This window comes from Gavialis gangeticus, unplaced genomic scaffold, assembly GCF_001723915.1.
Source record: "Gavialis gangeticus isolate Ggan-Ray unplaced genomic scaffold, GavGan_comp1, whole genome shotgun sequence".
In the NCBI taxonomy this organism is placed as follows: domain Eukaryota; kingdom Metazoa; phylum Chordata; order Crocodylia; family Gavialidae; genus Gavialis; species Gavialis gangeticus.
The window spans coordinates 71237521-71248510 of NW_017729031.1; the positions used below are offsets into that span (position 1 = coordinate 71237521).

A 10990-nucleotide genomic window follows, 5' to 3' on the forward strand; every position below is an offset into this window, starting at 1 on the left:
CGAAGCCAGTGATGATGGCACAGAGTCACCACGGCCACTATGTCTGGCTCCAGAGGGCCCCCCAAAGCACAGGACCTGCGGCAGTCACCCCAATTCGCTCCCCCACCAGGGACGGCCCTGTTTACATGTATATCAAAAAATATCTTGAAGTGTAGCCGTTACTAACAATGGTATTTAGTTCTAAAATTTTTCATTTCATAATTTAAAAAATTACAATTATATTTAATTACTTGCTACAAATTTCTAACTTCTAATGTTTCCTTTGTTATAGTTTTACATTCTTAACAGTAATTGTAAATACTTCTGTATTGCTATATTCTTTGTTTGCTAGTATTGTGGTAAAAAAGAACAATTTAGTGTTTGAATATCTGATATGGCATTACAGGCAGTCTTGCTGGAGCTAAACAGTCAATATAGGAGAATTATTAGGCAAAAATATTCTGAGTTTCTTACAAACCTGAGGACATACTGAATGCACTAGGAACTGCATTTCTTATGATAGTTGTTATTCAGTATATACTTATATACATATACAACCTAGGAAAACTGATTTGCAGTAAATCATTAACTTAGTAACACTAATTAACTCATTAATAGGTGGCATTTAGATGGACCTGCTCACCTGAAGAAGTTATGAAATCACACGTTGATATGGGTAGCTTCAAGGAAAGGGGCTTTCAAAGTATTGAAGTATTGAAGAAAAAATAACAGAATATCTCCTTCTCACTCCTAGATTACTCACCAAAGGACCAAGTTTTCCTTCAGGACCCTGAACACCTGGATTTCCTGTGAGACCCTAAAAGATTAGTATAAAGTTGATATAAATCTATGCATATGTTTCTAATTCACACCAGAAAATTGTAAATGAATTCAAAAGCATCACTCAATATCTGATTATCACACTAATACCAAGATATTTTTCACTTGGGTGGCAATACAAATGAGAAATCATTTCATACTACCCTTCCATAAAGGCTTCTCCTCACCAGCTGCATCACCAAACTCCTTATCCTTATCTTAAAAGTCATGTACATTTTCTGCTCTGTGTCTTTCTGTTTCCCCTACTGCTGCTTACACTCCTCTCAAGCCTCCAACTGTGATGGCTAGAAAATTATATTTATTGATTTGCTTTTGGGAATTGGATTGAAGATAAAGTAGATATGTATTAGAATAATGGTCCAGGGGAATGGCAAGGGTTAATTGGTCTCTAAAAGCCTGTTTGTGGCAAAGTTTCCTTCAAGGGCCACTGTGTCTGGAACAGGTGTAAACAGGCTGGGAAACATGAACAGCGTACCATAACAGGGGATAGGCTTGCTGCATTCATGCCAGGTCACATTGACTAGTTGCCCTTGGGATTTCCAGTTTTGGGGATGAACTAAATTAGGAGGCTAGAGCATGTTCAAATTAAGATGCATGCATGTGATAGGCTTGGGAAACAAAGGAGTATGCTGACAGAACAGAACATGTGTACCATACAGCCACTAGTGGTGGCTGTATGGTAGCATTCCTGCCTACCAGGTGGGAGATCTAGGTTCAAGTCCCAGCTTGGGTGAGTGTGATAGCAGAAAGCAAATCTTCTTTCACAGTTAGGGTGGCTAGGAGCTGGAACCAACTTCCAAGGGAAGTGGTGCTGGCCCCTACCCTGGGGGTCTTTAAGAAGAGGCTGGATGCCTACCTGGCTAGACTCATTTGAGTCCTTTTTTTGTTTTTTTTTTTTGTTCTCCCGCCCTGGCGGGGGGTCGGGCTAGAAGATCTACTAGGTCCCTTCCGACCCTAAATCTATGAAACTATGAAACTCTGTACTGTATGAAGGCCACAGAAAAAAATGATACCCAGGAATAAAGACTCATCAGAGGAGAAAAAGAATACAGAAGGAGGGATTTCAGAGGAGCAAAGGGTCCCTGAGTGGGAAACCATAGGCCACCATGGACAGAGGGCACACCACCAGCCCGTTTCACCCATCCCACTGGGGGAGGAGGGGAGGGTGGGGCTTGGCCCTTGACTTCCAGACTACTGACATCTGACATTCAAGAAAGAACCACAGGGTGAAGCTCACATACTGGCCAGATGTACCTTCCCTCTGTGAACCCTAGGACTGATAAATATAGAATCATAGAGGTTATTTTGTTTGCCTTGCCTGTATTATTCTTGTCTGCTATCACTGTGTATCAATAAAATTTGCCTATTATTGAATGGAGAAGTCATGGTCGGTCTGAGGGTTTGGGTCCACTGGGTCATAAATCCAGTGCCAACACACTGGTCCATCCACTTTATCTGTCCCACTCTCCCTTAGTGTTCTGTGTCACTCCTTATTCTTGGAACTGATTTTCTCTCCTTGTCTGAAGCATTCAAAATCCTCCTCAAACATTTCTTCTGTAAAACCTTACAACAGTATGTGCTGCACTATTAAAAAACAATATACCAATTTAGTGAGGCTTTGAAATAGAGCAGGGTGCAGGGCCCAGGGCAAATCAGCTCATGTGTGGCCCTGCCCCTACCCCAATCCCACATGCCCTAGATATGAAGAAGGATGGCGGTGGCTGGGGGTGGTGGTAGTGAGTGGCCGGACGTGAAGCTAGTGATGATGGCACAGAGTCACCACGGCCACTCTGTCTGGTCCAGAGGGCCCCCCAAAGCACGGGACCCGGGGCAGTCACCCCAATTCCACCTTGTATTTGTTACATGCTCACATTTCTCTGGACTGAACTGTCTGATTTAGATATAGACCATGACCTTTTTGAAGTTAATTGGAATCTTCCCTTGACTTCAATGGGAAGAGAATCAAATTCTTTCCACTGAACTCAAGGCCAGGTCTTTGATGAAGGCGTTAAAGCTACAAAAGAAGTGATTCCTATATGTAACTTACATAACAATTTTTTAATCCTGGAATGTTTGTCACCCTCCATCAAATGAAAGGTGTCAGGACATCATAATATGTTATTTCCTTACCCTAGCACCTGGGAGGCCAGGTTCACCTGGACGCCCAGGATCTCCCTGGCCTCCTTTAGGACCAGAAGAACCTGCTGGACCACGCTCCCCCTGAGCTCCCTGCAATAATATCAAAGCACCACACGTCAGACAATAGGTATAACAACAGTAGTAACATAAAGCAAAAGAAAAAAGAATATATATATATGTGTGTGTGTATATATATATTCTATTAGCATCATTTATCAACATTTTTCCAAAGTACTCTGAACCAAACCTTTAAAATGTAGATGTGGTGTCTTGTATAAAATTAACTAACATAGTTCATTTAGAATTCTTAGAATCCTATAAAGAAGGTAATAATCTATGGACCTGCTTGACAAAAATGTGTCTACATCAGGGATGCTAAACCCCCAGCCTACATTCCAAATCTAGCCCACAAAGTCATGGCATCAAGCTCGCAGGGCTTTCCACCTTTCCTCCACTGCCAAATGTCCAAGCCCCACATGGGCAAATTGGGGCTAGACCACATCCTCTCCCTTGGCATAGCTGGACTACCCCCTACCCCCTACAGAGTCAGATCCAGGCTGGGCCATGTCCCTCTCCCCCTCCCCCCTGCACAGCTGGAATGGGCCCACTGTACCCACTCCACATTCTGGATCAGGTCCACTAGCTAGATCTGGCCTGCAGTCAGACCAGGCTATGTCTACCTGGCCCATAGGGCAAAAAGTTTGAGAACCAGTGATATAGATACATTTACCAGTATGTAACTTATCTATTAGGCAACACAAAGAAGAATGGACTTTTCTGGTCAGAAGAATTGTCAAGGAAGAGATATTCTACATCTAGGAAATATTCGGTTTTCAAATGATCTCTCCTAACTATACAATTAATCCAACAAAAGATACCATCACAAACAAACCTTGTCTCCAAAGGCAGTAGCTTAAAATACAATGCAAAATACACCATAGGTTTGCTGGTGCTCAATGATTCAAGATAAGCCCTGAGATTCAAAGGCAGAAGCAGAGTATCTGCAGTGTGTCCTTCTCCTCTGCTCTTACCTATACCATGTTACAGGGCCATTTTGGTGTTTAAAGATTTGTTGGCCCAAGAGGACCTTCCAGGCCTATGTTCCTGTATTTCTTCCCCTGGTCTCAATGTATTTAACAGCCTACTGCCATATGGTATTTCCTTTGGTGCTGCTTCCAGAAATTTAACAGCTTTGCCCAATTTCCACAGCAATCTTCTCACTTAAATGTTCTTTTGTCATATACATCTCTGCATAATCAATGTCTAGATGCTTTATATCATCATACCTTTGGTCCAGGCAAGCCATCAGAACCTGGAAAACCACGGTTACCAGGAGCACCCTGTGAAAAAAATATCAGATAACTCTCATTATCAGCTTGGTTTTTAAAGGATTTATAATGAAAAGTCTGATTTTATAGGGTTTTGGAACTCGGTTTATTTTCTTACAAAAGCATTTTCCTCAAATCTGTGCCTCAAATCTGTGCTGTTGCTTTATATTAGTGACAAAATATTTAAGTATGTATCTTGCACATTTAAAACCTTTGTGCATCTTGAAAAGCATGTTAGTCTGTGAATAACTCCAAGGTTATTTGCATAAAAATACCACCCAATCAAGAATGTCCTGTTTTATCTGTTCTACTTCTATCTTTATCTCTATATGTGTGGAGTGCCATTCTGCTATCAAAAGACTTGATGCAGAAATTAACATACTGAGTTATAAAGTACTGTATAAAAAGCCAGACTTTAATCTCCCTCCCAAGATAAACACAAAAAAAGGAAGTAGGTGGCATTCAATGTGGGTGGATGCATCTTTCCAGGTCTAGTTCTGCATCAGTATTAAAAGTTTGGCTTCACCCACCCCTCACTTTAAGGAAACTCTCATTCAGGTCCATATATGTTTTGCACTATGGAGGCTCATCATTAGAAAAATGTACATTTGCTTTTCTTACCCTTTCTCCAACAGGACCTGGTGGACCTACTGACCCTGGATCACCACGAGGGCCTCTTTTCCCTTCTTCACCTAATGGTCCAATAGGACCCTGAGAACCTTGTGGACCCTACAGAAAATATTTGTACATTTAAAATAAACAAAATAAACCATTTATGAAGGCCATATCAAACCTTGTTTCTTCCAGCATAACCATAAACATTTACCCAAGCAGCAAAGACCAAAACTAAGTAGCTAGATTTTGAAATTTTTGAATTAGTTACAAAATGGAATTATTCACACCCATATTTTTCTTTCTGAAGTGTTTAGAAACTAACATTTGAGTAGGAGATGATGTGTGAATGGATTGTATTTCTGAAATTTGGTTCCAAGTTGTTTCTTGTAATTATATTTTTGCTTGTGTTTGATGCAACAATATATAATTGTGAAAAGTATGAACCACCAAGCAGGCAACTTTAAGGAAAACAAACGTAAAGGTTCAAATAGCTTATGGATTTCACCAGTACATATAGGACATGATACTTGACTAATGTATAACAAGCCAGACTTTAATGGCCATTCTTTTAAATGGCCTCAAGCAACTGATAGTACAGTCAAGTCAGTACTCAAGGAACCATTATGAAGGAATTGGCAAGTCATTACTGACCTCAAATGAACACAAACTTACATCTCATGTGACTATACTTTGGATAGTCTTCTCACAACGCTAAGGCCAAGCATGCATTGTTACATTATCAGATCTACCAGTATTCTTTGATACTGTTGATCAGAAGGTGATGCTCAGTCCTCTGTGAGCCCATCCTGGATGGACTAAGTTGCATTTGAGTAGTTTTGTTTATGCAGAAGGTTCTTATGGGCAAGCTGCTGGTGGTGCTCTAGGGCTCTCATTCAATTAAACAGAGTTTAATTACATTACCTCTAAAATTCAGCATTTATGTCACACATTTGGATCTGACTGTGAGATACTCAGTGCTGCATCACTATCAATCTACTATATTTTTTCATATACAAGATGCCCTGGAAAATAATATACACCTTGTTTTTGAAAGACAGAATGAAGAAAAAAGATCTTTCCAGAGTTGTGACTGTACAGAGTAAGAACACAGACTAATCTTCAGCTGATTCACCTGCCCTTTCAGCTGACACACCCTCCCTAGGTGCTGCTGAAGACTAGTCTCCATAGGTGGATCTATGATTTTGAAAAGAGCTAAAGTGTCTCCAAAACTGTGAAATAGGAGGAGAGAGACCAGAAGCAGCTAGCAGTCAGCAAAACTGCTCTATAAAAGGTTTTGATTAGTAGAACCTCAACACTATTAAAAGGGAAGGCAGTCATTGACACTTGTGGAGTGAAAAAATATGAGCCATTAAATTAACTGACTCCCTTAGCTTCCTATTACTGCCAAAGCTGCTGCACTGTAGAGCAAAAATCAAGGTAGTGTGCTTCTATTCTGGGCAAAAAATCAGCTAACCCACTTAACACATGCACCCCAATATGGTGAGGGGAAAGCAACTTTTGCAAAAAAGATGTGAATTGTATGGGAGGAAAAGTAACAAGTTATGTTCAGTTCACTAGTACTTATTCTAAGTATCTGTCCAGTATTTTTCATATTAGACAAATACCAGTGGACTCAGATGTCCACAAACAACAGCAATCTCTCTCTTCAGCCCTGGAGATCAGAGAAAACCCATCCTATGGCTGGTATGGAAGTCTTGGGGGGTGCTCTAGATGCCTTATATGGGTAGATCTATATTCATGTATTTACAAGACACAGCATCTTACTATAACAGACTCACACTGCCCTATAAAAGGTTATATTGATTAGTAGAACCTCAAGACCATTAAAAAGAAAGTCAGTCATTAACACTCCGTGTCCACTCTGTGTATATTAATTCCCAAAACAGAAACATTGTTGCTTTTGACACCTGAGGAAGTTAAATTGGTCGGGGGATTTCTGTCAAAATGAATTTAAATGGCCTGCCCTGCCATCCATTCACAGCACCACCTATGTCAGAACCAATGATGACAAGTATTAGATATGTTAGAGAATATAATGTTATGTTCAAAATAGCAATGTCCACATGATTTTTAATTCTGATTCAATCATGAAATTCATAGACTTACAGGTTCACCTTTAGGACCCGCTTCTCCTTTGAAACCTGGCACACCAGGGTCTCCCTAAAAATAAATGAATTAATACTGTCAGCTGCTCTATATGGACTACCCATGTGCACAGTCTTAGCACATTGTAATAGAAGATAAATTGCAATAACTTTGGCCTGAGTGAAAGAGACATAAGGTAGCATGGTTTAATTTCTACCTACTTCAAGGTAAGAGCACACTCACAGGTATTTACCCTAAGCCGCTAACACATAGTAAAGCCCCACTACCTTTAACCCTGTAGTAACTGTACATATTTACAAACCCCATGTAATTACCTTCAACAGTGTTAAAACTGGTTCATCTCAAAATTGCTCATACAATACTTCTCTGAAAAAATATGTGATAAAGACTTAAACTAACTAAAGTTATTTTACAAAAGACATCAGAAAAAAGTGGGGAGATGTTACAAAAACAATTTAAGCATGATTACTTCTTGAATATTTTGGCTGTCTGTGGCAATAGAAAACTACTCCATTTGTGGAGCTAGCTGTGGCTACATTTCAATATATTCATAGTACATTATGTTTTCTGCAAATATGATTATTTTTTATGTAATAAAAATTCAAAGTACTAAATAAGTCTCCATATCTGGAAGTAACTACAAGGAAAAGCCCTATGTTCTTGTGTAATGATGACCAACAAAATTAAATCAGGCCCAGCCTATGTACAGGTCACTGTCTCTCTGTAGTGACTTTCAAGACAGGCTAAGAAAGAACCTGTTATGTTTCAGAATACATATAAGGAATTTATGAGCACCATGTCTTGGTAAACTCATTAATATCTAGCAGTCTATTGATTAGATGTGAAGGAATCTCTCTTCCTTTACTAACATCGTTGCTACATACTGTAATTTCCATTATGAAAAAAACATTCTTACGGCTTGGCCTCGTATTCCTGGAGGACCAGTACTGCCTTGAGGTCCTGGAGAGCCAGGTGGACCTGATAAGCCAGGTGGGCCAGAGGTGCCTGGAGATCCCTACAAAAGGAATGTGATACAAAACTCAAGATGAAGTACCTATATTAAAACCTGCCTTAAAATCTACATTAGAAACAGAATCCATACACAACATTCCCTACACCTGATTTGTAACTTACTGTTGGGCCTTTAGCACCAAGAGAACCATCTGTTCCTTCAGTCCCCTAAAAATAACAGAGAAATCATTATAACTAATTCCGGTAAGGAATATGTCAAAGGTGGTATATATTTGTAGACCTGTATTTCTGCCTTGTCTCAAAGGCAGCCACAGGTCTACAGGCTCTGATCCTGAAAACATGCATTTGCTTAACTTTAAAGATGCAAGTCAATAGGATATTCATATGCTTAGTTAATCTCATACATAAGCATTGAACGGATCAGAGTCCACACCCACAGATGCAACCTTTAATCTGAAAGTATTTTTTCCCGTATATCAAAAAGTTATTTGCCAAGCAACCACTACACAGGCACAAATGGTATCTTTCCTTTTTGAAAATTACATTTCGGGTAAGTTTGTTCCATATCAAAGAAATGTACAAAGACCCCTGACTTTGTGTAGACAGGGTACTAACATGCTGGGAGCATTAAGCAGCCACAGTTTCATAAACTTACAGGAAGACCTGATGATCCTTGTGGACCTTGTGGCCCTGTTTCACCTCGTTGCCCCTGTGGGCCTTCTGGACCACGTGGACCTGTTGGACCTGCGTCACCCTAACACATCATAAGAGAAAATAATCAATCAATAGTAATTTATTTGTTTCATAAAGTATCACTTATTGTAATAGAGGAAATACAGCATTTATTAGATAGCAACCAAACATAAGCTTATTCATCATTTAATCTCTCAGAAACAAATTCTAAATATAGACCCAATTCTGCCTATAGTTTCTTTGAAATTTTACCTCTTTGAAACTAATCAAATTTAATTCCTAAGTGTATTCAAATACATATTTGTTTTATTTCAGAAGAAAAATAGCATGATATGCAATAAAAGTTGTCTAAAACATATCACCAGAAAAATTGTTACTATATTATGAAGGAAATCAAAACATAAGCAGGATGGTAAAAAAAAAATCTCAAAAATCTATCTTTTTTTCAATTTTTTCAGCTTGTTAAGCACTGATTATAACTAAGATGTAAAACTTTATATAAATTAGAATTGATAAGAAAAATACATCTTCACACAGTATAATTTAATCTATTGTGTAGTTCCCAGCTACAGCCTTATATTGATATAAAGAGATTAAAAAGAATTTAATACTCTATATAGTTAACAGTCCAGCTATATTACGAAATAATGAACATTATCAGTTAAGGACCATGGGACTAAGATAGAGCATTGATCTATTCTGATGTGTCTTCTTGTATATATCCTGACCTTTAACCTTACATAGCCTGAGAGCCTTTTTTGATTAAGGTATATTAACATTGTATCTCCAGGCTTAAAGGTTAGTCCTGGACACAAACAGTGCCTATACACAAGCAGCAAGGCTGCTCCAATGCACTGTAATTACAGCACATCTGAACAGACTCGATTAATCGAGTCTGCTGGAACGTGGTAATTACTGTGCTCCAGCAGAATCCAACATTTTGTGTATCAGTGTCCCTGCACTGAGAAATGGTAGCAGGGGCACTTTAACTAAAGCTCATTCAACCGGCTTTAGTTAAAATTCCCCCGCCACCATTTTTCAGCACAGGTATGCTGACTGTTCAGCACAGGGACACGAGCTGCTCCAGGAGCTTTAATTAGAGTGGCTCTTGGAGCCACTGTAAGCAAAGTGCCCCTTTCCTCCCCTCCCAGAGCCCATGCATAAACACCCAAAGGTTCTTTGTGATATAAAGATGATCAAGGCAGGATCATCCTAGTCTAAAGCACCCTACAAAAATACCTATTTAACCAGTTCTTAAAAATGTCCAAAGCTGGAGATACCACAACCTCTCTAGGTATCTTCTGCTTAACCATCCTCATTTTGAGATTGTTCTTTTTACTTCAGGTGAAGCCTCACAAAGTGTAGAATAGAGCTGAAGGATCACTTCCCTTAACATGAAAGTGACACTTAAATTAATAAAGCCTGGTATACTAATTGGCATTTTTTTTGCAGTAATATCACCTTATTGTCTCATATTCTGTATATGATCCCCAGGTCCTTTTCTGTAGTACTGCACTCTAGCCAATCATTTCCTACTCTGTGTTTGTGCATTCAACCCCCATGTTCCATCCCCATGCAAGACTGTCCACTTGTCCTCACTGAATTTTATGTGATTAATTTTAAACAATGCCTTTTCTCTTCTTCTCACTGCAGTTCCTTTAAATATTTATTTAGATACTTTGGTTAATGATAGTCCTGTTTTTTTTCTGACATACGTTAAAAGGATCATTTAATCTTATAAATTATACTCATTGTCTTGTCAAGACTTGATTCCAGGGAATTGTTTTGTGAATGTTGCCAACTGTATAAACTATATAAAACATCTGCAGGCTTTGACTGCCTAGCAAACTGACAGATGGTTCTTATTTTACAATAATTTTCCTACCACACGTATGGGTGTGAGGTACTAAACTGTAGCAATTTGGGGACAAAGTGGGGAGGAGGGGAATCTTGGTTCTCCTCAAACCCCAGTGCAGATGTGTTTGCATGGCTGTAGTTAAAATGTTGAGCAGCTTCTTGAAGTTTCCAGAGCAGGCTCTCATATACAGGGACTGTATATGACACAAGTCTCCCTTTTCAGCTGAGCCATGTTAATACAGACATGTAGCTCTGATTGATACAACCACCAAATCCACACCACAAGCATCACTGTAAGTGGAGAAAGCAGGATGGGGCAGAAAATAAAATCAAGAACAAAATTAATGTGTTGCAAAATAAATCTTAAGATAATGAGGGGTAGTTTAGAATAAAAAAGCATGGAGAGAAGGATGAGGTAAAAAAAAAGAAAATAGAAAAAA

The 10990-nt window shown here is 39.1% G+C and overlaps 1 protein-coding gene across 3 annotated transcripts in view; it reads right to left on the minus strand.

Moving 5' to 3' along the window:
* The window catches only part of COL5A2 (collagen type V alpha 2 chain), a 232878-nt gene that overhangs the window by 36835 nt on the left and 185053 nt on the right, over positions 1-10990 (minus strand). For all 3 annotated transcript variants that reach the window (XM_019523080.1, XM_019523081.1, XM_019523079.1), the window contains exons 19-26: positions 8656-8754; positions 8163-8207; positions 7945-8043; positions 7029-7082; positions 4908-5015; positions 4245-4298; positions 2950-3048; positions 743-796 (exon numbers count right to left, since the gene is read on the minus strand). In XM_019523080.1, the coding sequence (XP_019378625.1) occupies positions 743-796; positions 2950-3048; positions 4245-4298; positions 4908-5015; positions 7029-7082; positions 7945-8043; positions 8163-8207; positions 8656-8754 (612 nt within the window). The remainder of the gene's footprint in view (positions 1-742; positions 797-2949; positions 3049-4244; positions 4299-4907; positions 5016-7028; positions 7083-7944; positions 8044-8162; positions 8208-8655; positions 8755-10990) is intronic.